The following is a 26,970-nucleotide window of genomic DNA, read 5'->3' on the forward strand; positions in this document are numbered from 1 at the left end:
CGTGTATATAATATATATATATATATATATATATATATATATATATATATATATATATATATATATATATATATATGTGTGTATGTAAAATGTGCATGCATGTGGATATATACATATATATGTGTATGTGTGCATGTAAAATTTAATTTGAATGCTCTTTACGATCTAAATAATTGTTAAGCCACTTGCATTAATACCACATTTTTAATACATGCCCTACACAAGGAAAGATAATAACGAATATCACTGTTATATGTGGTTAAAAACGGTATAAGTTGGGCATCGTATCTGCTTATTGAAACAATTGTCTTGTACGGTGTTAGAATTTTTGTAGTGGCTCATACCAGATACATTGTCTCAGATATCTTTATCCACAGCACCACCTAGTGGCGTCCTGCTTAAACACTTGCTTACTTTCCCAACGATTGGCTCCAGGCGAGCACACAGAACACGTCCACATTGCGCTCTCTTGAGCAGGCTGTGAACAGTATCTTCCTATTCCATGCACACAGTCAGAGCATCCAGCTAAAGGGATAAGCAACCAGCCACACTAAACAGGGATATTCATACACAGATTACTAAGAAGACTGTGCCCAGCTGCTGAATGCTAACCCCTTCTAGAGATGCAGACGAATAAGAATTATCACCAGGGTTGACAGACTAAAAAAAAAAAAAAAACTTTCAGTGGACACCAACAGTTTGACCCCTGGAGAGATAGAATAAAAGATGTCAGCACTGAGAAGGAAATTTGGGGAAGAATACCATGTTGTAACCACCACGGTGGGAGGTGGATTCTTTCCTTCTGTAAAAAGAAAGAGGCAGAGGTTTGTAGACAAGAATGGACGTTGCAATGTTCAGCATGGGAATTTGGTAGGAGGGACAAGTAGATACTTGTCGGACCTATTCACCACCTTGGTGGACCTCAAGTGGAGATGGAACCTGCTAATATTTATTTTAACCTACACTGTGGCTTGGCTGGTGATGGCTTCAATGTGGTGGATGATTGCTTATATTCGTGGCGACATAAACAGAGTTCACGATGACAATTACACTCCTTGTGTAGCCAATGTCTACAACTTCCCATCGGCTTTCCTCTTCTTCATAGAGACAGAAGCTACTATTGGGTACGGTTTCAGGTACATCACAGAGAAATGCCCTGAAGGCATCATACTCTTTTTGTTTCAGTCTTTACTGGGATCTATCGTGGACGCATTTCTGATTGGATGTATGTTTATAAAGATGTCACAGCCAAAGAAGAGAGCAGAGACTCTGATGTTCAGCCACAATGCTGTCATTTCCCAGCGCGATGGAAAACTGTGTTTGATGTTCAGAGTAGGCAATTTAAGAAATAGCCATATGGTCTCCGCTCAGATAAGATGCAAGCTTATAAAGGTAATAGCTCATTTATTCTAATGCTATTTAAATATAATGGCTATCAGTCTATCTAGCCAACTTTCTAATTGACACCCTTTAAACATGACATTATTAATACTTATTTTATTGTTCACTATGGTTTATTTTATAGAAGTGAAGTTCTCTTATAATACATCATTCAACTAATTAATCAACTAGAAAGTACATAAAACAGTGACAGTTATACTATCTTAGTATATTATCTCATTCTGCCCTGTCAGGACAGTGTGTATATCTTGTGACTGTGACAGAGATAATACAGTTTTGCCAGCGATTGATATGAGATCACTTTGTTCTGATGTGCAAGATGTTTAAACTGTGTTGTGTTATATTAAGCGAGGAGATGGAAATACTCCATATGTATCTAAGTATAGGGTGCTTTACATTAAGTGACATAAAGTCCCTATTTTATGTAATTCTGTGTGGTCCATTTTCAGCACTAAATTATCTTACAGTTGGATGATAAATCACTTTGCTGGGTTTTTTTATGTTGTGGACTGTGATATATTGGGATAGAATAACTGCATACAGGTCCTGATTCAATGACCATAGTGTGTGTGTGTGTGTGTGTGTGTGTGTGTGTGTGTGTGTGTGTGTGTGTGTGTGTGTGTTTTAAAAACGCAGATAAATCGGGCATACGCTCATCTGTATTCTAAAGAAACGTCTCTTGTTGCACACAGGTCTAGGTACGCATTTCATATATGGCACTTGCTGTATTGAGACAGACACAACACACTGCAGGATTCATACAACACATATGTGGAACATAAAGTCCCAACAGAACACACAGAAAAAAAGTATTCAATTATTGTCACATGTTAATAATATAGTCATTAATTAATAAAAAGTCATTAATGTATTTTTTCCCTTTTTTTTTTATTTCAATGACATACATGTATCGGGATGGTTTTAATGTTTTCTGCAAATAAAATGCATTTTTACATTTGCTCTTTATTGTAAACACTTGTTCTGGTATTCATACGTGACTGTCATCACTATCATTCAGCACTTACGCCTGCTCTGTAGCTGGTGCAAGTAATACAACTGAAAATCAAGCACCTGAGAGATGCTCAAAGCTAGAGCCAGACACTGCTGCATGCACTCGAGTTAGGCACACCTGTACTGTACACTGCCCACATGCATATACCCTCTCCATTCCCGCCATGAAACCTTGGGGGGGGGGGGGGCAGCGACTGTTGGATGTGTCCTTTGCATTCGAAGATGAATTGAATAGGGGCAGCATGGTGGCTCAGTGGTTAGAACTTCTACCTCACAGCACTGGGGTTATGAGTTTGATTCCCAACCAGGGCCTTATCTGTGGGGAGTTTGTATGTTCTCTCCGTGTTTGCGTGAGTTTCCTCCCACACTCCAAAAGCATACCAGTAGGTTAACTGGCTGCTGATAAATTGACCCTAGTCTATGTGTCCATCAGTCTGTGTGTGTGCATGTTAGGGAATTTACTGTACAGCCCCGCGGAATCAGTGGTGCTATGTAAATAGCTGCTGATGATGGATGTTCTTACGTTCACTGACGTATAGTTCATTTCTGGGCATGCGCAGTGCAATTTAATGCAAAATAAGGCACGTATCAGAATTTACATTAATGAATCAGACCCACTGTGTTTTATAGGATTGAGCAGTGCCGTAACTAGACATTTCGGTGCCCTGGGCGAGACAGGGCACCGGCGCCCCCCTTCGAAGTGGGAGGGACATTTGCCAAGTGGGTGTGGTCAACCTAATGTGGGGGTGTGGCTAGAACTTTACTGAAATAATTCTGTTACACATATTTGCAAATGCATGATATATATATCTATCAGAGCCAGATTTACACCTCATGGGGCCCTAGGGAAGATATTGGTTTGGGCCTCCCCCTTCACACACACAGTGGCCCCTCACATACACATAATACACACACAGTGGCCCCTCACATACAGAGCTGGATTAAGGCTTTGGGGGGCCCGGGGCACTTAAGGCAGGGGGGCTCCTATGATGTAGCATGGTTATCATTTTACACAAATAAACAGGCAATACAGTGTGCACTACTGTTAGTTGCACACAGCTCTGCCTGCACAAGCAGTACGTGGTGAAGCGGGGACATACCTCCCAACTGTCCTTTTAGTCGGACCAAATCCTGAATAAGCGAGACAGCCACCCAAATTCAGGGCTGTCCCATCAGATTCAGGACAGTTGTCAGACTGTCCTGCTCTCTCCTACCTGTCTTGGTCACTTTCATCACTTGTAGCAGCTGGTTTCTTTAGCTCCGTTCCTTCTTGTCTTGATCCTGTGATGTTGGATCCCTATTTTGAAAAAAATGGGTACATGAGATTTAGAAAACTCCAACCAGCCCCGTTGTTAAATCAATAGCACTCACGCTTTATAATTAGGCCTCCCCCCATTCCCAACAATAATATTCAGATTTAATAAGTAGACCTATTTCCCTCCAACCAGCCCCAACATTAAATTGACAGTATACCCATTTAATCAAAACTTATTTCCCTCCCTCCAAACAGTCCCAGCAATAAATAGCATTTACATTTAATAAATATAACCATTTTCCACAACCATCCCCGGCAATGAATAATTCATATTCACATTTAATAAATAGCCCTCCTCTCCAAAATCAGCCCCATGTTCAAATAATAGCCCCAAACCACCCCAGCATTAAATTAAATATTTTGTCACCTCACCTTGAATAATTAGCCCCCACCTTCACTCCACCATTAAATAGCCCACCTTCCACACTATATTAAGATCCTCCTTTCCCTCACACGCCTAATTAAAATACTGCAGCCACACACACTATATTAACAAACTTTCACTCCCCCCCCCCCCCCCTGCAGCCATGGTCACTCACTCAGCCCCCCCCCAGCCGCCATGTTCACTCACTCAGCTCCCCCTCACAGCAGCCATGTTAACTCACTCAGCCCCCCCCCAGCAGCCATGTTCACTCACTCAGCCCCCCCCCCAGCAGCCATGTTCACTCACTCAGCCCCCTCCCCCCCAGCAGCCATCTTCACTCACTCAGCCCCCCCCAGCAGCCATGTTCACTCACTCAGCCCCCCCCCACAGCAATGTTCACTCACTCAGCCCCCCCCCCACAGCCATGTTCACTCACAAATGTCTTGCTATTGCCTTGAAGTAAAATAACTCTGCATCCATTTTATTTGAAATGTAGAGCACAAATTTTTACGATAGCTGATGTTTCAGTAAATTGTTTGATGGAAAGTGGATTTAAATGTTAACTCATTGGACTGTATATCTAAGCAACATTTGCTAAATATCTTGTTTGATACTTCTGTCTTCTCTTGCGTGTTTTTAGTTATTTATTTTTTTGCCATGCAATACAATACAAAGTTGATCTCTGGATAGGTTTGTGCCCATTGCAGAGAGCCCAGAGGTTGGAGATAACTAAAAGAAGCTACACCCCCCCCCCCCTGTACACATGTTCACTTATTCCCCGCTGTGAAGTCTTCTTTACTTATTCCTCCCCCTCCAGTACCTGTCCCTATCCCCCGAACAGAATAAAGACTCTAAAAATAAAGACAATCAAAAACACTCACCTCATCAGCCTGCAGGAATTCACTCTGCGCCGCACTCAACACATTGCGAGTGCACGTCAGCCAGCCACCACACTAGCCCCTCCCCCCTCTCGCGGCATCCGACCCCCCCCCCCCCCCCCGCACGAGTCGCGGGGGGAGGGGGGGTGCCGCGAGTCGGGGGAGGGGACACAATTTTTTTTATTTTTTTTTAAAAATGTTTTCTTTTTTTTTTTTACTCTGTGCCAGAGGGGAAGGTAGCGGGCGGCTGCTGCGCCCCCCTCGGGCTTGCGCCCTGGGCGACAGCACCGCCCGCACCACCCTAGTTACGGCTCTGGGATTGAGATACACACTCTTGGACATTTCTCATAAATGGGGATGTTCTCTGTCTGGATGATACCAGATTGCAGAATCCAGAATGGTGCAGACTACCTGCTCTGCTTCCACCAAGCACAATTAGTTTACCACACTCAGACATTAAGTTAAATGATGTGTGGGTGTCATAGGAGATGGGGCAGTGGGCAACTGTCTGCGCCATTTGTCTCCCTGCTTTACTGGCTTCTCAAGCTTAGAGAACTACATTTCTAATAACACTCTTGGGGTCTCTTCAGAGCAGAAATAAAGGGCCCCATTGTAAGTATCCTTTAATATAAAGGTACAGTATGAATGAGGAAGACGACCAAAAGTGAACGCCTCCTTTTAAGCAATGTATTATATATTGACATAATATGGATTTCATGCTATGTTTTCATTCAGTAAGCACAGTGTATATAATATAATGGGATAATTCCTTATATTATGCTAACAAGGGTCATTCATTACACAGAGAATTATATAACAATATAACACTTTTCTATGTAGAGCTCACTATTTACACAGCGTCCTACATATCTGGAGATGAAACTTTAATCAGTGTCTGTTTTACTACAATATATATATTTGTGTTTTGCTGCTGTGACTGGTTCATTCCGCACACAGGGACTTATTAGCAGATAACATCCATTCATGCCATGAAATTACCCCTTGTGAGTACTCGTTGTACCCATGTTACTCTAGGTCATTACCTGTGTTACAAAGTTTTTGGGGGGTTTTAAATCAACCCCTTTGTATCATTATCAACTGACACAGTATCTTCCTCCCCTCGCTGCAACTCCTCCTAAATTATGGAGTCATCACCATCTCCATCCTAAATATTGCACTTCAATTCAACACTTTCAAACATCATAAAAGACAAAGAAGGAACCAAACAGAAGGGTCTTAATGACTGAATCATGATCATCATCAGCTGTTTATATAGCGCCACTAATTCCGCAGCGCTGTACAGAGAACTCACATCAGTCCCTGTCCCATTGTAGGTTGCAGTCTCAATTCCCTAACACACACACACACACACACACACACACAGACACAGACTAAGGTAAATTAACCTACTATTATGCTTTTGGAGTGTGGGAGGAAACTGCAGCAGCAGGAGCAAACACGGGGAGAACATACAAACTCCACACAGATAAGACCATGGTCGGTAATTGAACTCATGACCCCAGTGCTGGGAGGCAGAAGCGCTAACCACTAAGCCACCATGCTGACCCACAGTGAATAGACCTGGATAGCAAGGAGGAAGTGAATAAGGTGCCTTATAAGTTTGGGAGCCATGGTTAACCAATCACGTGTTCATTCATTCACTCCCATCCACACTGTCTATCATGGTGGATTTAATCTCATAGTCAGCTCCAGCTCTCCTGCTTTGAATGCTGCTCCCAGACCTTAAAATGTTTTGGTTTGGTCTGAGACGGGCAACCCCATTAAAGATTAGGGATGCACCAAATCTAAGCTTCAACTTGGTATTTGTCTTTTTGTTATTGTTTTTCAGCCAAATCAATGAATAACCTGCTTGATTTTGCTGCAAGTCATTGCTTCTAGCAGCTAAGCTAAAATATACAATGTTCCCTCTTAATACTGTATAACACAACCCTCACTTAGTGCTGCGTATATTCCGTGCACAAAAATCATACAAATAAAATGTGTTAATTCCAGCACATGAGACCCTCCTCTTAATACCACCCTTGCTATAATACTCTGACCTTTGTTTAAGCTGCCTGTATAAGAGTAAGCATTAAATAATTGCATCATTTAGACATTGTTGCTTATTTGTAATACTCCAGCAAAGGTGTCAGATTTAGTTCAATATTCTGCAAAATATTTGGAATTTATCCATGTAAAACACATTCTAAAATATAAATAATGTGAATCATAATTACTTTCTCTGACCCTGTGTTGATGTAAATATTAACTGCCTGTACAGTACAACTTCAATAGCTGTATATAATTCTGAGTATAGATTCGTTACTAATTCTGCAGTTTGTAATATTCAGTCTCTGGTTATGAATGCTAAGTAAGTTATAGGGGTGTATTTACTAAACAGCAGGTTTGGAAAAAGTGGAGCTGTTGCCTATAGCAACCAATCAGATTCTAGCTGTCATTTTGCAGAATGTACTAAATAAATGATAACTAGGGGCCTGATTTATTAAGGATCTTAACTTAAGAAACTTCTTATTTTAGTCTCCTGGACAAAACCATGTTACAATGCAAGGGGTGCAAATTAGTATTCTGTTTAAATACTGACTGTGTTTTCATGTAGCACACAAATACTTGATAGCTTATTTCTACACTGAAATTTAAAGTTGATATTTGTGTGCTACATGAAAAAACAGGCAGTATTTAACTTATGTGCAAAACAGAAAACTAATTTGCACCCCTTGCATTGTAACATGGTTTTGTCCAGGAGACTGAAATAAGAAGTTTCTTAAGTTAAGATCCTTAATGAATCAGGCCCTATAATCTGATTGGATTACAAGCAATATCTCCACTTTTTCAAACGGCAGTTTAGAAAATTTAACCCATGATGTTTTGCTATTGAGCATTTAATCTACAGCATTATGGGTAAAATTCCTCATCTCTATAATGTATTTCTTGTATAGAACCCTGTGTCCAATAGCAGGGTAACACAGCAATGTTAGTTGGAGATCGAAAATTGTCTTAACTAGCTTGCTCATCTCTAAACAAATATTTATTTTTTGAGAAGACAAAAATAAGTATACTTTCTTTAAATTAGACATCCAACATATTTTATTTTTTTTTAAATTGTACTCAAAATAGCACAGTTTATTAAAAATGCTGTATAAATTATTGTGCGTAGGTGTTTCATTTAAAACCAAATTGTTAGCAGCATGCATAAAGAAATGTATTTTAATGGCTTTTCTGCTTCAATAGAGAAATTGCTTTCAGATAGAGATGCCTTTCAGTGTAGCATGACAAATTTTAAAGCAAAGGAAGAATGAAACTACACTTCAATGAAAAGATTGTACTCACAATGGCTTGTGTATGAAAAGTATTGATTACAGAGTTTGACATCAAACTCATTGCTTTGGCAAACTGTTGTATGCAAAACGTACATGATATTTTAATACACTTTTTTTAAATTCTAAAGGATTCTGAAACTCTTCTAGGCTTCTCGTAAAGAAAACTTATGAATGGTTGTCTCTTAGTCCAAGGCTGTTGAAAGGAAGACTTTGCGGAGTGGAGGATGAAGAGGAGGACAATAGGAGGGAGAGGAGGATTTAGTGGGCAATAATGATGCTGAGGAGGAGTGTAAGTGGGTTTCAGGAGCAGGGCTGGCACCAGAAATTGCGGGGCCCAGTACAAACGTAACAGACAGGGCCCCCTTCCTTTCGTCTCTCACCTCACCCCACCTTCATTTTTAAATTATTCTCTACACACCATTTGCCTCCCCACCCATGCAGTAGTTTATTTACCTCCCTGCGTTTTTTGCTGTCTCCTTTCAGCTACTTGCCAGATTGCTGCTTCTTGAAAGACCTATAGTCCCAAACCTTATCAATGGTAATCAAATATATGTGGCTAACTTACCAAATTAAAGTAATGCCCAGTATCCTGAGAGACCCCTTTGTTCCATTCCATAAGATCTGAGCACCCAAAATCTGACCTGAACCCTCACATATTTCTGGATTAGAACTACATTAGTTTAACTGCCCTTTAGCACTCATATCTGATCTCACCTTCAGCTCTCAGCTTCTTTCCTCCCTCTTCCCCTTTACCCTCACCCACATCCCCCTCTCTATCCTCACTCACTTTCCTTATTTTTCCTTTTTTTTCTGAAGGCATGGTCTGTTCCCTAGTATAATACCACATTTCATCAGATAAACCAGATTCTGTATTTATTTGTTGTACTGCATCTGAAATAAGGTTCTTTTCATATCTTTGTTTTGTGCTTTGTTCTTTTTTATTGTGTATATGTGTATGTTTTCTTCCATGCCTTCAATTATTATTATTATCGTAGATTAGTAAGGCGCCACAGTGCTCCACAGCTCCGTACAGTAGAGAAAATAGGACATATATAAAACATGGACATACAAGGCAGACAAAATAAATGCAGACATAAAAACAAAGGGTATGAAGGACCCTGCTCAGAAGAGAGCTTACATTCTAAGTTCAAGAGGGCACAGCTGAAACAAGTAGCACAAGTGTGGCTTAGAGTGGAGATTGGGACAGTTCTGAGAGTGAATTTGTGTGACTAATATCATTGCAGATAAAGTAAGCTCTAAAAAGAGATGAGTTTTCAGAGAATGTCTAAAGATTTGCAGTGTGGGAAAGCCTGACTAGGCATGGTAGGGAATTCCACAAGTGGGAAGCAGCACGGGAGAAGTCCTGTAAGCGGGAGTGAGAGATGGTTACCAGAGATGAGACAAGCCGAAAGTCAGAGGTCGATCTAAGAAGGCGGGAGGAAGAGTATTGTGATATCAGATTAGAGATGTATGAAAGGGTGGTATTTGGTGTTTTTCTTAATGTCATGATAACAAAAAAGTTTTAAAATTTGATACGTAGATTCTAAAAAAAGTGTTAAAGCTTAGTTTGCTTCATAAACCATTGTGCTTTGGTGGAAACTGAGGTGCATGGCGCTACCAAAGATGATTTTGCCTTGCTCTGAATAGGCACAATTCATTTTTTAAAAAATAAATGTTTTATCATGAGATCCCAGAAAAAAAGAAAGAAAAAAAGTATGTATATTAAATATAACACATTTAAGTTACAAACCAAAAAGATGTAAAAATTGTGCTTTCCTAGGTACAACGTAGATCAGTATGCTACCAACGGGAAAAGGAGGGTAAGAGAGGAAGCCCAATTCCCCAATGGGAAACAAATATTGCAAATATATATATAACACAAAATATCTGCTTGTGTATAAAAATCAAAACAATTTTTTCCGTAAACAAACACAATATAAAAGAAATATCTGGTCCGCACTGTCAACCACAGAAAAACAATCTCTTGATCAATGTGAATGTCTGGCAGGCTAAGTAACTAAGGAGGAGCGATAGTCCAACCAATAGATCAGATAAATGAGAGCGCTGTCTCAGTGTCCCAAACAAAGTAGAACGTCCTGGACCTATGTGTCCCCAGTAGCCAAACTCATGAATAATGGCAGTTGCAGCAAGTCTGTATAATGCCATGTAGTTTAACAGCCAAACAATCGGGGATATCCAGCAAAGATAACAAGGCTAGCGATGTACCTTAAAGTCCATGTCAGAGCAAAACAGTGTTGGGGAATAGAATCTGCCCACGCACTGGTGTGTGAACCTTTGTCTTCCACGGATTCCTCATTTAAGTTACAGAATCTCATGATCTTGCTGTTTTTGGGCTGAAGAGATTGAGTAAGTTTACCTACTTTCCTGTCCATGTAAGTTATTACCACCTCATTATTTAAGTCAAAGGGACAGAGAGTTCGAACCCCGAACAGAATTCTGATAAGTAATACATAACCAGTGGCATCCAACTCTTTATTTTAACATTTAAAATAAATCAATTTAGGAATAACCCCCAAAGGCACTACACCGTAGTTCAATAATAATTGTACTAACAAATGATTGACACACAATATGTACTGAGCAATAATTCTCACTAGACCCTTATATAAAACTAGCAAATATGAAAGCCAGGAAAGGAGGTGATGCAGCAAATGCAATGTGTTACAATTATCACCTTTAGAAAATAATCAACACATTTTAATACTACACTTGATTAAGAATGTAAATATTTCAGTCATGTTTGCTTTTAACAATCAGTGTGTTACATTAGTTGCTCAGATAATGAGCAATTTGGGATCAAACAAAAGGACAGCATTATGTAAGATTGTATGTGTGCCGCAGTCCAGACAATCGTGGAGTTTCATTTACATAATACTTCAGAAGCCTTTTTTAATACCACTTTTAATCCAGCACTGCAGACCTAGGAGCAGAGCTGTTCAAATCGTTACCGGTCAGATCAGCTGCAGCTGGAAATGTGTATATCTGTCAGTCTATTCTCATGTTCACTCAGCTATTCATTTCCTGTCCCTAGTTCAGTCCATCAGTGCAGAGACTGCTGCACATTCTCAGTGCAAGAAGCTCTGAAACAAACACCCATTGCAAAGGTGATTACATGTTAATTTATAGAAGTTGCAGCAAGCGGAATATCTATCCATCTATCTCCATAGCTATCTATCTATCTATCTATCTATCTCCATAGCTATCTATCTATTATCTATCTATATCCAAATCTCTCTCATATATATATATATATATATATATATATATATATATATATATATTAGCTAGAGCACCCTACTTGTGACACGGGCACCATGCAGACATCAGTACATTGACAACTTCTTCTTTTCAATCAAACTTACATTTATTGTTTGCATCACAATAAACGGCAACACTTCTTGTCAGGATGACACCAGCAAGCAATACCCTTTGCTTACACCTCCTGGTGACCCTAATGCTAACTAAACATACTCAAACATACACAAACATAACAACACAGTCTTTTAACCCCCACCCAAACACTGCAAACCAATCACAGACTACAAATCAATAACCTCCCATATGGTGCACATATGTGTCTGTGTGCTATGGGAAAGACTGTGTGGGATTTAACCCTGTATGCAGCTTTTTTTCCTGCAGACTTCCCGACTTCACTGCTACAGGACAAGTTGGTAATCATTACAAAATCATAAGTCCTGTTTAATGAAAAATAAATCTAAACAAAGAGACAGAGATTTACAAGGGGGGTGATTTGAACCCCTTGCATGTGGATCCTTGTGACCTTGGATAAGTCACTTTGTATTTTAGTTTCCAAGGCATAGAATTTTAAGCTTGATTGAACAGCAGTGGCGCACGCAGGGGGGGTTTCTGGGTTTACAGAACCCCCCCTCTAACTTAGTGGCCACCATAGCTGCACTGTACTATACAGCAGCCGCGGCGCTGTCAAAGAAGCGTTCGCGGTGGTGCTGCAGCTCTCTGCGGTTTTTTGGGGTTTTTTGCGTGCGCCCCTGAACAGGGAGAATTCTCTGAAAAGGGTCCCGTTCAATTGTTAGCACCACATGATAATAAATACAATATTTAGGATATGAAGATGCATGACCTTAGACAGGAAATCTATCTGTCCCTCTGTCCCAAATTCATACTAACACTCATAATAAATGATACAACAAGCATTAGAGAGACTATTCCCGATAGTAACCATTCAAGACTGCTGCCAGACCAGTTCCTTGATTTCCCCCTGAGACTAACCGTAAATTATTATTATTTTATTATCTTTTATTTATATGGCGCCACAAAGGGTCCGCAGCACCGTACATAGAGTATAATCCCTCTTTTAACAACCAATAAGCCCCATCTCCTTAACCACAACACAGACTGTGACAAATTCAACCATTACCAGCATCAATATCTCAATTTTTTACATCAATTAATGTATTGTTTATTTCACCATTCTTTTTTCTAGAACCATAACATTTATTGGTTTATTTTTATGGTTCATCTTCTTGATTCTTTATTATTACATATTACCATTCCTTTTTGTTCTTGAATAAAACTAGTTTACAAAACATTGCACCATTCAGAATATTGGTCGATTTTAACAAGCTTTATTTACCATTCCTCCCTAACTTTAAAAATAGTGGGCAGTGAGGGATGGGGTTACTTTTGTATGTTATCCTGGAAAGAGGGGGAGGTGAAAACACTCTTTATTTCATATTTCATTACAGTACTGGACATGACGTAGCTCGCCCCCCCTCACCTTCCTTTGCCGAAACCCACCTTTGTGGGCTACTGTACTCTTATTTCTCTTACTCCCCCTACAGGGAAGCCTTGCAGTTCCTCCCAGCTCACAAAGCAGCAGTGGAACCCGTGTCAGGATCCCTGCAGTGTTCATGAATCTTTGGCTATCAGGTGCCATGGCCTTCAACATGGAACCTATGTCCTACAAATTCAAATCCATTAAACTCATAATAAAATACACAACACCAAGCAGTGGAGAGAATATGGCCAAAGCCTTCCACTTTCCATGTTATTCATAGCAGTGCATTCAATGGAAAAAGGAGGCACTTCGGTTGATCACATCGGTGTACATTAGATGACACCACACTTGTATCCCCCCTGAATGTCTGCGGAAGGGACCAAGAGTTGGCTGTTACTTGGAGCCACCACTGTTCCACTCCTAATTCCACTCAACCTGCCAACTTTGTTCCTTTAGCAAGTTGAAGCAGGAACTTTTGGTTCTGGTCTTTTAAGATTTCCTATCCTCAAACATAAACACAGCCAACAACAGCATGGCAATTGTAACTGCCTGTTACCTAACTCTTCTCAATTTTTTTTTTTAAAACTTATTGCCCGTATTCTATTTTGCAAGCTCAGAGTTCTCCTGCTGTCAATCACCCTTAGGGCTCCATCTAGCCAACCAGGCTTCTCTCACCTGCCGACTTCTCAAACTGAATTTGTGCCCCAGACCATAAGTAGCGTTCCTCTTCACTCACTTTTTTTTCCCAAGTTTGCTCTTACATTACATTTTGTTTGGTGGGGTTCAGCTCTGGCCCCTTTGCCTCCTTCCAATGACTGACCTCACCCTAACCTCTCTAAGACTCTCTTGCAATCTGTCACACTAGGACTCAAGCCTGATTAATTCAGGAAAATAGCAAGCAAATTTGGGGATTACCTTCCACCCCTAATGCTCTCAGCTGATACTGGCAAGGCCATGACTGTTGACTGTCTCATTGGGGCAGTAAAGGTTGCCATGGCTTGTGAGTTAGATTCCCCACCTCCTGAGAACAAGCGCAGTAGCAACCAATCTGGACCCTTCTCCTGATTACCGGTTCTCAGCACCTCTAATGCCACCAACCAGCCCACTTCTGATCCTATCTCCATTCCCTCTTTCCAGCGTCTACCAAGAATGTTGAAATGGCACCTGCAAGAATGCAAAGAATAAACTACCAGAGGTTGTTGTTACCTCCGAGCATTCTGCTGGTAAATTGCTGGGATTTTTATTTTATGATACTTTACAATGGGAGGCTGCTAGTTTAGCTTCCTTAAATGGAATTATTATGGATTAGGACAAATCTGTACAAAGAGACATTTACAGTCTGTACAAAGAGGACAATTACTGTTCCTGAATGTATAACTGGAGTTCACTTAATAAAGTGGAACCTCTATGTCCTGGATGCTATTCTCACTTGCTGTCCTTTCACGTTATATATGTACAAATACACACTACACTTCTCCTATTATATATACTAAATGTACTGTAATTCTCAGTACTCATCTTTATTCTATTCAGATTGTACACAGTACATTTTCTCTTACTTACTTTGCTTAATGGGTTTAATTCATAGTATCAGTTATTATACACGGACACATTGTCATATTCTGTAGATGGCTATGAATGTCTTATCTTATTCTGTATGTTTGTAGAATTGCACAGTATAATGTAAAACACATTATGGTAAAATATAGGACTATATTGTGTTTTTTCATATGGCACAATTCAATGTCAAATTCTCGTGCACAGTGTCTGTGGACAGCTTGATCTGATCTGTAATCACCAGCTGGGTAATTATAAATAAAAAAAGATTATGCATTATGGGGAAGCATAAATGTGTTATGGAGTAGATAACATTATTTATTTGGGTGTAGAACCCCTTTAACTCGATCTATTCTGCATTGCTGTCTGTTCTGTTCTTTAAAGTACATTGCTTAGGATGGTGGTGATACTCTATTTGCATCACCTGATGAAAGCTTTTGTAATTGCCTTGTTTCCTCCAATGTAACAAAAATTCTTTGTAAAAACTTGTGTCTCTTGTTTTCTCTATGTGTCTCTTGTTAGTTTGCCCCTCCCTTCTAGATTGTAAGCTCACGCAAGCAGGGCTCTCTTATCCTGGTGTCCCCCTCCTTTTGTTACCTTTCCCCTCGGCTCCCCTACTTGATTTCCTCATCTCTAGGCCCCTGCCCTTGGTCTCATCTTCTCACTTGTCTTCCCACCTCCCTGGCTTTAATCTTGTTAGCTGCGCCCACACTCTAGGGGGTGTGGTATGGCATAATGGTGCTGACTACACCGACAACACTTACCCAGGCATCTTCAGTCCAGACGGCTGCTTCCTGACTTTAACCAATCCCGATGAAGGAGGACGAGGACGCGACTTGATGACGTCAGTGACATAGGCTACGCTGTTAACGCTGCTTTTAAAGGGGTAATGTAAGTATGCGGGTATGTACAATGTACATTAGAAAAGGTTGTACATTGTACATAGCCGCATACTTAATAGTAGTAAACAACTTGTCATAGGACAAGACCAGTGATGTCATAGCAAGCATACTAATAATGCTTTGCTTTATATTTATTTTTGTTCTACAGCTGAACTCCTTTAAAACTGCATATGTAACGAGAGCTGTGATGTAGAAGTCAGTGTCTATTACTATCTTAGAATAAAGCATGATAAGTACATCTCCTGGGTTGTCAGAACTGATCTTTTACATGAAAAATGGTGCCCTACTTTACAGTCATTGTATATTGTTTCTCACGTCAGAAACAGGATCACTGATTTTCATGACAGCTCAAATTTAATACAATACAATGATAAGGGCAGTGACAGATCGGTAAATGTTTCATCCTTTGTGTAAGTCGTATATATGCCTTTAATACAGGGAAGGGCTGGAAAAATTTTAGCCTGGGGGCAAGACTCAACTCAGCAGCCTATAAGGAATGTTTTAAAGGAAAAAAATGCAGGTGGCCCGGTGACCCAGCCCAATGTAGCCCACTATGGGACTGGCCCGGGTAGCAGTTGCCCCCCCCCCCCTGCCCCCCAGCCCAGCCTGCCCCCAAGCCCAGCCTGCCCCTGCTCTAATATTACAGACCTCCACAATATAGATGTCTATTTTCACGTTCAGTTTTTTCTTTTCATACTTTTTGGGGGATTTTATTGGCAAATAATTTCCATTCATCTCTTGCTAATAGAGAGATAATAGAGATAATAGCTGCTATTTTTTTCTACATTGAGAATTAGGGTGTTTCCATTTTCACAAAAATGGCTTTATAATTTGTCATATCTAACCAAATGGCATGTGGACTTATATGTAAGTTTATTCACATATAATCATTTATAACATGGTCTTGCATGCTGCCACATTTCTGCAATTTTCCATTCCACACCCAAAGCCGGCGACGTGGTTGAGGTATTTTCGCTGTCATGTGGATGAGCTGAAGAAATGTAATGGGCAGTCCAAGCATGTTTTCAATAATATAGGCCTGCAAAATGCTATGACAAAGTAGCATGCACAAACAAATATAATGAAGAATCCAATAGACAGACACCTATAATAAACAAAAAGCAACTAGGCAAAATACTAAATTGTTAAAAGAATTCACAATAAGTGGTGTTTTTTCTAAACAAATGGTATAGCATACTCTGTGATTGGTTGTTCAATGCCACATAGTGGATTATTATTTATTCACTGCAAAGGATGCTAACAAATCTACTTCACAGAGTTCTTCACTACCAGTTATATTTACAAGTATAGTACAAGAATTATGCCATTTACAATGCAAGTTAAAAGATCTACAACAAGTAGTTTCTCAGCCATTTCTCATCATAATCATCATCCTCATCTATTCATATAGCGGCACTAATTCCACAGCGCTGTACAGAGAACTCACATCAGTCCCTGCTCCATTTGAGCTTACAGTATAAATTCCCTAACATACACACACAGACACAGACCAAGAGAGACTAAGGTTACTTTAATAGCAGCCAATTAACCTACTAGTATGTTTTTGCAGTATGGGAGGAAACTGGAGTACGCGTTGGAAACCCATGCAAACACGAGAAGAACATACAAGCTCCACACAGATGATTTGGGTCATGGTTGGGAATCTAACTCATGTCCCCAGTGCTGTGAGGCAGAAGTGCTAACCACTGAGCCACCACCCTGCCCCTACTGGTTAAAAGTTCCACAACAAGCAGTTTCTCAGCCATTTCTCATCATCAACTCCTTGTGATGGACAGAGTACTCCTAAAAAAGTAAAATTTGAATCCAGTTCTAACCATTACCATTATTGTATCAAGATCCTTGAGCGTCCCAGAAACCACACTAGATAGTAAGTTACTGTGTACAATGTTGTATATCTCATTATATTAGGCTGTTTCTGAAGCTTATCTCATTATTCAAGTGTAACACAGCAGACCACAAAAGGGCACACAATCTATGGACCAAACCTTAATAATGTTATTTATAGATACTGCAAAATTATTTTTGTCCAAATATATCATTACCTTTGAGGACGTGGCACAGCTCATGCTGAGGAGTAAGGCATTCAAACACTGATTGGTGCCAGTCTGAAATCCGTGACTGTCATACATCCTTTAGGCTACACTGCATGGGTAACAGAGTCTGCACTCTGCTCTAAAGCCACTCCCTCTAATCATTGGCAACCTCCACTGGACCACAACAGCGGGTGTGCACAGCGGTGGAAGGTGCTGGAGCAGAGTGTCCCCATTTCAGCAGCCCAGCATACTGCACCCCCACAGACTATCCGTTGAGTGGGCCAAAACGTGATACAGGTACACAGGGAGGGAGACAGTATCAGAGACAGGAGGATATTTTTCAGTTGTCTTGTCCAAAACCAGAAGTGGTGGTACTACCGTATACCAGCTTCGACTATAGATATATATTCATGTGAAAAGTGCACACCCTTTCAAATATGATAATTATTTCCTGATATGTATAAAAACACAATCATCTAGTCATCTAGTCCTAACAAAGTCCTAAAGTTTTATATATTAATATTGTGACAAATAACTAATAACAGGTTTTACTTGGGTATTATTCATCAGCTTGTAGAGATACCTTTGGCAGCAATACCTTCAAGTAATCATTTTTTTGTATGATATTATCAGTCTTCCATTGTTTTTGAGGAATTCAATCCCATTCCTCCTTATAACACTGCTTCAGTTCATTGATGTTTGTTACATGTGCTTATGTACAGCTCTCTTAAGGTCCCGATGGGGTTAAGGTCTGGACTTTTGTAATTCCAAAACGGCAATCATTTTTTTTTCCAGTCATTCAGTTCTAGACTCGCTCATGTGCTTAGGATCATTGTCTTATTGCATGAACCATTTTTGGCAAAGCTGCAGTTATCGGATTGATGGCCTCTTAGTTTACCCTAGAATACTTTATAAAGAGGTGCTGTGAATGGTAGACTCAATGGTTAGGAGGCATCCAAGTCCTGTGGTTGGAAAACATCACCTCTCCACTACTGGTTGATGGTTTTTATCATATTCCTGTAGAGAAATGCTGTGTTTGGTTTTTGTCCAAACATGGCATTGTGCATTATGACCAAGCAACTACTCTTAGGTCATATCTGTCACAAAACATTATTGAAGAAGTTTTGTGTTTTGTTTAGATGCAACTTTGCAAACTTGTGCCATACTGCAATGTTTTTCTTTTTTTTGGACTTTATTCTGCACAATGTAAAGCAGGTGGTGTAAGTAATTCCTGTTATTGGTTTACTGGTATAGACTGTTAACACCTGAATAAGAGGTATCCAGGTGAGCCTCAGATCCTGCTGAATGAGGCTGTGACACATGCTAGTTTGTGTCTTTCAGAAATTGCCCAAACATTACTAATTTTGTCTACATAACGCTGATTGCTTAAGTGATGTGTCAGCATATATTTTGCCCACAATGCATAAATGGCATCTCAGAATTCAGTGAAGCCTACGCTGCTGTTTTTACATAGCACTAGCCAGTTAGCTTCAGGGGTGGGGGTGGGAGTAAGGGGAGAGATAAAGATAGGGAAGAATGAGAGGGGAATGGAAGGGAGAGGAAGTCACTTGTTGGGTAAAAGACAAAAACAGCTATTAAATGATAGCAATAATGATAGACAGATAGAAGTATAGAGAGATTAAAGGCCTTAAAATGTTAGGCGAGTGGGGGGTGGTGACCCGTAGTACTCAGTCCAGGGACTCCAGACATTGTTAAATTGGACTGGGGTATGGCAGACAATTCTCGTGATATATTCCATGTGGTAAACCTGCAATATACGATTAATAATAGATGGGAGGGGAGGCGGTTCTGGGTTTTTCCATAATGGAGCAATCTGGCATTTCTCGGCACTGAGAATGTGTGTAATGAGTTTTGAGTGCTGATTTTAGCACATATTGAAGTTTTGGACAGGTTCAGTTGAATTGTGTCCCAATCTTCCTGGGTGAGAGTTTCTCCCATGTCCTCTCCCATTTAAGTTCGTGAGGGTCCTTAGGGGGGCTCAGGTATTTCAGAATGAGGCCCTAGAAGGTGGATATTAGTCATCTTGAGGTGGATCGGAGGGAACAAAAGGACACCAGTGGGGAGGACAGATGGACATCAATACCAGGAGGCATTGAAAAGAAGCAGGTCAAAGGGATGTGGTAATGTGTTTGCACGTCGGCAAACGAGGGGAAAACTTGAAAAGGAGCCAGATCATTAAGAAACTTAATTTCACAACGTGTCTAGTGAGTTAATTGGGTCGGATGTAATCCATGGTAAAAAAAGGGGTTATTCCACAAGGGGTGTAATGCGCCAGACGTAGGATACTAAGTCATAAGAAGAAATTGTGTGAGACCAGCTGGTGAGCGAAAAAGCAAGAGGGGGGAGTTGTGAGAAAGGGGGCCTATGTCGTAGTTTAAGCCATAAAACCAAGCAGGGCGAGTGGGTATTAGTAAGAGCAGACTCAATGTGAACCCAGACCTGACTACCGGGAGGGGAGTGAAGGAGAACGTATTGGGTGAGATGTGTCACTCGATAATACTTAAGGAAATGGAGAACTCCGAGCTCACCCTCCTGTGTTGGTTTGTGGAGTATGTGCATGATAATTTTCGGGTTCCCGGCAGCCCAGATGACTTGGTTGCCATTTGTTGCAGGAGTCAGGCTATTCATTTTAAGGGAGCTTATCCTGCTCGTCCAAGAGATAATGAGCTTGTCCCATTTCAAGAGATCTGCTTTAATGGTAGCCAGTAAAGGAACTTCTGTCATCATTTAACATTTCATTATGCTAAACTCAATGTAATTATTGTGAAGACATGCAGACAGGTAATGGGCATCCATAAAATGCGTCTACTTTTACTTTTTCCTTCTAGACACATTAAATATTTGGGTATAATATTCTCTGCACAATAATACAGGGGACTGCACAGAGAACCATATTTTGTCATGATTTAAGCAACATGAATAGCACTGCCATACTGCTTGCATGAAAATACAATGTATAAACAGTCATAAAACATGACCAAATTATCATGAAAACGGATGAACCAGGGTCACTATAAGGAGGGTACAGGTGAGAGCCATGTGTGGGTAATGGGAAGAGGGCTGGATCTGGAAGGTTAACCACCAGGGCTCACTCTGCCTCTTGCTCATTGATAGGGGGAGTGTCACTGGGAACTGTCCTTAACATCTAGTTGACAGCTCCCAGCACTCTGATTTGATAAGTGTCCACCAGGAATTCGCTTTTACATCATTTTGGATGCAACATTAGCTTCCACCTCTCGGCAAAGTCTGATAGATTTTAATGACAGCTTCAGCTGGGTTTTCCTCTTACTGTACAAGCAACATAATAGTGGCTTTACATGATAGCCTCAATACTTGAGGTTCGCTTACATATTAGTCAGCAGACTGGGATCTGCTTTGCACAGTAGCCACTAGAATGGATTCTGCATGATAAAACTACCTCCAGAATGGGTCTTGTTTTGTGTACCATTTACCTGCATGGACTGTTTTGCATACTAGCTAACAGAACAGTTTTGACAAGTAGTCAACTAATCTGAACTCTGCTCTTGTATAGCAGTCACCACAATGAGCTGTGTATTGCAGTCACAGGAATGAGGAGAAAGGGCAGATGGGGCATTGTTTCCTATGCTGTAGGTGCCCCAAGATTTCTGATAGTGGCCTTAAGTAGAACACCTGTATTGCATACTGTTATGTCCTTATTATCGCTACCAATAAATATTGTCCGATGCGATCAATGTGGTTCCAAAGCACAAAAGAGATTTAATAGCATTACGCAGCAAGTTGCAATAAGAATGTTACAAAGTATAACCAATACATACGCATGTGACAGTTGGCACCAACTTAAGCTTCAATCAGAACGTTCTGGCATCCAAAAACCAGAGCTCACATTTATACACAGTACAGTTGTAAATGTAATGACATCACAGCGGCATACAGTTATAATTGTAAAGTCTTCATTCATTGGTTAATGGATCTTGCACTCTCAGATACTCAACGTGGCATTGGTGGATTCCTCTGGTCATTGTTCTCAGGAATGCCAGGTGTCCTTACTTCAGATTTCCACCTCTAGACTTGTTCAAACTGGTTCTTAATCTTAATGATCCTTGAGTGCTTGCTATTAATGTGTAGAGAAATGATATTATCCATAACTAGTGTACGCTAAGTGTGAACGCTTCATAAATAGCACCAGAAGCATTCTCATTAAATTGTAATCTGAGTGATACCAAACACGATATAATTCAGATGTTGGAAACATTATTTGGCACTTTGTTCACCACAATTTATTTTATATAAAAAGATTATAAGACATATGAAACACACTTTAATTTTATAATAAAACGTTACGTTGCGTACAATTTGCATCGCAACTGGTCGCAATGTACAGAAATTATTATTTTACCTCCTTCATCCAATTATTTATCTTTAACAATACGCACACAGTAAGTGCGGAATGCTGCATCTTAGAATACATTTGCCAACTTAATCTAAGTTCATATTTTAGTTATGCACTGTGAATTTTTATGAAACATACAAGCAATTTACGCCATTTGGAACTGTAATTGTAAATAATATCAATACCACTCTGTAAAAGTTAATGAGGTCTCTGCAAAAATGTAAAGTTTATAATAAGTTTGAAACAGTTAAACATTTTCAACCTATTTTCCCATTTAATATTTGTATTGTTTCTTAGTCCAGACAGACTCCAGAAGGTGAATTCCTGCCGCTAGACCAACGTGAGCTGGATGTTGGATTTGGCACCGGGGCTGACCAGCTGTTCTTAGTTTCTCCGCTAACTATCTGCCATGAGATCAACCGCAGGAGTCCATTCTTTGATCTCTCGCAGAAATCACTGAGGAGTGAGCAATTTGAGATCGTTGTTATTCTGGAAGGAATTGTTGAAACTACAGGTGAGAATAAGAACATCAAAATATTTCCCTTAAAATACTCAAACAGGTTTACAAACAGTGCAAAATGATTTCAATATAATATATATATATATATATATATATATATATATATACACATACACACACACACACACACACACACACACACACACACATACTGTACATATTTTAAAAAACAATAGATACTCACCCTCAGTGGATATTACTATAGTAGCTATGTTTCAAGACCACTGGGGTCTCTCTCTCTCTCTCTCTGGAAGTGTAACACAAATAATCAATGAAATAAATAAATTAAACAAAAGCAAACATGTTTCCACTAAATAGGATTTTCTTAATAAATGGAGCAGATTTTAAAAAATAAATAAATAATACTGGATGGTGGTTTTCTACCTGTCTTTAAATAGCAAATACATTTTTAAGCATGCATATTAGATTCTTAGCTACCCTCCTTCTTCGTAAATATATTCCTAGAAATAATTATCTCCTTTCCAGAAGCTCTGTCGTTGGCAAACAAAAATGGCTGCCAGGCGCTCAGTCTCCTACACAGACACAGGCTCAGACCTCTCAACGTGTCATGTGATTGCAGAGGGGAGAGGAGGATGTCACAGTGCAGACAGAGATCAGAGGGGTATTCCAAAGCCTCTCTGCTCACAACATTATGAGCCATGGGGCTGTTGTTGCCATTGTAGTCTACAATCATAAACTATTAATAGTAGCCTGAAGCAGAAAAAAACAAGGGGAAATGGTACATACCACCATTATTCTAGCCTGCCACAATGATTTATATTAAGAAAAAGAGAACCTGATTTTTTTTATGGGATTGCTTTAACATAAAAAATCATTGTATTATAAAAGTTAACTGTCAAATATAATGAGACATTAACAAAGCAGTTAAATATTTCATTTTACCTAAATAAAAAATATGTTTACTTAATTCTTCCCAACATATTCAATATTGCATCTTCAGCAATGGCATCCGTCATATAGTTTTGATGTTTCAATTAGAAAAAATCTTCATCATTATAAAAAAAACAGATAGTTATCCACAAAGTAGAACCAACTTTTAGCGTCTAGATACAATAGTCAAAAATAACCTTTTGGTTAATATTTTGCAGATTTCCTTTAATGAGAACCATACTATTTCTTAAAGCACTTTAACTGGATTAATGTTAAACATAGAGAGAAGCACTACTTGTATTAAAAGGTCACACATATATTCAGCAGAAGAGTAAAAACACTTGTTTTGTTTTCACAATTATTCTAGGTGACTTTGCTACTTAATGCATAAACATTATAGACCTACACTTTATCTAATAGGCCGTGATAAAAGCTCATTTTATATTATTAAAGCAGCAGCGTTCTTGTAATTTGAAGAGTTGTTGAATGTGGTGAACATTTAGAAATAGGCATTTTAAATACTCTAAGCCATAATATAGTATTGTTCTCAATTGTGCAATGTACAAAGCATACATAAAATATCATGTCAGTGTATTATTAATGAGCTTTCTGTATATATGTGGGAGCCTATTAAATGTAGCGTCCATGATGGATGCATTGAATACAAGGAAGAGTCTAACAACAATTTTCACAAGATATGATGGTCTTTAAAAGGCCACTGAACTTAAATATACAATACCTTGTATAGAGTTCGATAGTAACATTCACAGATATATATGTATAAGTCCCCATACCTTGATAGAACTTTGGATGCTTGGCATTCCGTTTACATTGTGGGCTTCATAAATAGTCGGAGGCAAGTCCATTGTATTTGCATAAAATATGCATTTCCATACTGCGCATGTACATAAAAAATACATATGTCAGGAGGCGTATGTGTTGCAGGGGCTCGACCCCTGGGGTAAGCTACATGCGGATGATCCTCAGCACAGATCTTGCTAGTGTGTTGTTTTTTGTTTTTAAAAAAAGAAGAAATACATAAATGATGTGGCCCCACCAAAAAGCACGAGCGCTCATGGCCAAGTCACATAGCAGCAATTTCAAAGGGATGCACAGCGTGAGTACTCCCTCCAGAAAGCCTCTACCAGCATTAGGCTCTAACAGGCTTGAATACACACAGCATGGGTGATGGGTAATATCAACCAGCTCTAGTCTGTTCAGCATTAATTCCCGAGGGAAATCGAGCCCACAAACAAAATATGGGTCCCCCCTAGTAAAAACAAGCGCAGCGAGGAGCTGCAACGCTAATAACAGGCTGCTACCCGCTAAGCAACACAGAGCGGCTTCTCTCGGATTGGACAGAGCTTAACCGCTCTGTCTTGGTAAGTAGTGGTGAGACCCCATTTATTACAATATATCAATCATCATCATCATTATCACCATTTATTTATATAGCGCCACTGATTCCGCAGCGCTGTACAGAGAACTCATTCACATCAGTCCCTGCCCCATTGGAGCTTACAGTCTAAATTCCCTAACATACACACACACAGACAATGAACTCCATTACATTATAGGACTGATTTTTCCTGGAGCGGGGTTCCACATTTTTTGTGGGCCTCATTCCCCTAGGGAATTCAGCCCTGTGGGGAACAGGCTAGGGCTGGTTGACACTATGACAAGGGGAACCGCACACTGCGCGATTTCCTGCTACAATGTCACCATCCCAGCCATGTACTGTGCATTTTTTGTTGTAAAATGTCTGATACACGTAAAAATCAAATAAATTGCCTGTTGTAATCTGCAAAATGTCTTTGTCCAAAAGTGGACCCTTAATATAACATGCCACATAATCTAGAAAATAGTATAGAACCCACCCTGTTACCTGAAGCCAACACCTGGCTTGTGCCACAGCTTATGTTGCTGGAGAATTCAGTGTGTCCACGCCTCTTCAACAGAACTCCATCAATAGAGTTCTATGGAGCTTTACTGAGAGCTATAGATGGCTTATAGCACTAGCATTTACCCTGCAGCAGTATGGACAGCTTGTATTACTAATGATATGCTGTAGAAAAATGATTTTGTTGTATCACGAATCAGAGGATTTTTTTATTCCTATAGGGGAGTATGTTATATTAAAGAGAGGTTGTCCAAAATCGGAATACATGTTTACATTTATTGATTACAAGTTAACCCGTGCATGAGACTCATGCATTCTAGTCAAATCAAGCTACTTAAGGTGTTAAAAAGGTTCTTGTCATGCATTTGGGCCATAGCCCAGGCCTCAACCACCAACCACTCCCCACTGTCACCCCCGGCAACCACCAACCACTCCCAACTGTCACTTGTCCTTCAAGAAATATATATATATATTTTTTAAATCTTTATAAACACTTTTAACAATTAACAAATTAAATTAACAAATTAAAAACATCTTAGTATACCAAATTTCAGCCCTTTCTGAATTTTTTTTTCCACACACACTAAGAATTTAGTAGGTCAGTGTATAACTCCGCCCAGCAGGTGGCGCTGCAGCTTGGTTTTATTTTTTCCACACACAGACAGACTAACACACGCCACTAGACATTTATATTATAGATAGAAGGTAGCATTTATATGGTGACTATTCATTTGACGTTAATTAGATCATAACCGCAAACTTTAATAATAGTTAATAGAAACTGTTTGCGCCAAAGATGTTTTTATAGATAAACTCAATTTACTTTCACGGTTAGAATTCAATAAAGTTTACATTTACATTTATATATTTTATATTGTGGAATTTCAATGTATCTAATAATATATTGTTTATTCTTTAGGAATGACATGCCAGGCAAGAACATCTTACACAGAAGATGAAGTACTTTGGGGGCACAGATTTCTTCCTGTTATGTCCCTAGAAGAAGGCTTCTTTCGGGTGGACTACTCCCAGTTCCATGCTACATTTGAAGTCCCGACCCCATACTATAGTGTAAAGGAACAAGAAGAGAAACTATCCCCCAGTTCCCCTCTAAACTCTCTCTGCAGTGATAAATATAACAGGGACAGAGTTTGCTCCTTAGACTACCTCAATGTGTTCGAAGTAGGCAGCAGTTTACTTCCTACCAAGCTTCAAAAACTCAACCGGGGCAATGACAACGTCCAGAGAAAACTACTAAGAATGTGTGGCAATAGTGTAGAGAGAGCTTGTAGTACTGGAGATCTCCCACTAAAAATCCAAAGGATCACAGTTTCTACATGTGCAGACAGCGTGGAGAGTACGCCATTGAAATATTTCAAGGTCAAACCCGAGTGTATGACACAGTCTACTGGTGACCTTCAGCTGCAGAAGAAAACACAGGGCATGCTGACTTTGGGGACAATGCTAGATAGTAATCTACCTGCAAAGCTGAGAAAAATGAATTCTGGCTGCATCAGCTAAAATGTATAAAAACAGAAGAGGAACGTGCTAGTTCCTGTGTGGAATAATAAATGGCCTTAAACTTTGTGACGATAAGAGACATTCACTGTTCTTCTACATTTTTTTGTCATAAAACATTGTTTTGAACATTAAAACATGCATTTAAAAA

General features: G+C 39.7%; 1 protein-coding gene across 1 annotated transcript; it reads left to right on the forward strand.

Annotated features, from left to right (window-relative positions):
* Positions 1-444: 444 nt before the first annotated feature.
* LOC142094872 (G protein-activated inward rectifier potassium channel 1-like) lies at positions 445-26,970 on the forward strand. Its single transcript, XM_075177449.1, has 3 exons — positions 445-1,392; positions 22,288-22,504; positions 26,221-26,970. The coding sequence occupies exons 1-3, from the start codon at positions 727-729 to the stop codon at positions 26,820-26,822; spliced, it is 1,485 nt and encodes a 494-aa protein (XP_075033550.1). The 5' UTR covers positions 445-726; the 3' UTR covers positions 26,823-26,970.

Source organism: Mixophyes fleayi, chromosome 6 (assembly GCF_038048845.1).
Source record: "Mixophyes fleayi isolate aMixFle1 chromosome 6, aMixFle1.hap1, whole genome shotgun sequence".
Lineage (NCBI taxonomy): Eukaryota > Metazoa > Chordata > Amphibia > Anura > Limnodynastidae > Mixophyes > Mixophyes fleayi.

What these genes read in the sequence shown, in the direction of transcription:
- LOC142094872 (XM_075177449.1), top strand. Translation starts at nt 727, where the DNA reads ATGTCAGCACTGAGAAGGAAATTTGGGGAAGAATACCATGTTGTAACC. An exon ending in TAAGATGCAAGCTTATAAAG is followed by an intron (nt 1,393 to 22,287) that starts GTAATAGCTCAT and finishes ATTGTTTCTTAG; the next exon opens with TCCAGACAGACTCCAGAAGG. An exon ending in AGGAATTGTTGAAACTACAG is followed by an intron (nt 22,505 to 26,220) that starts GTGAGAATAAGA and finishes TTTATTCTTTAG; the next exon opens with GAATGACATGCCAGGCAAGA.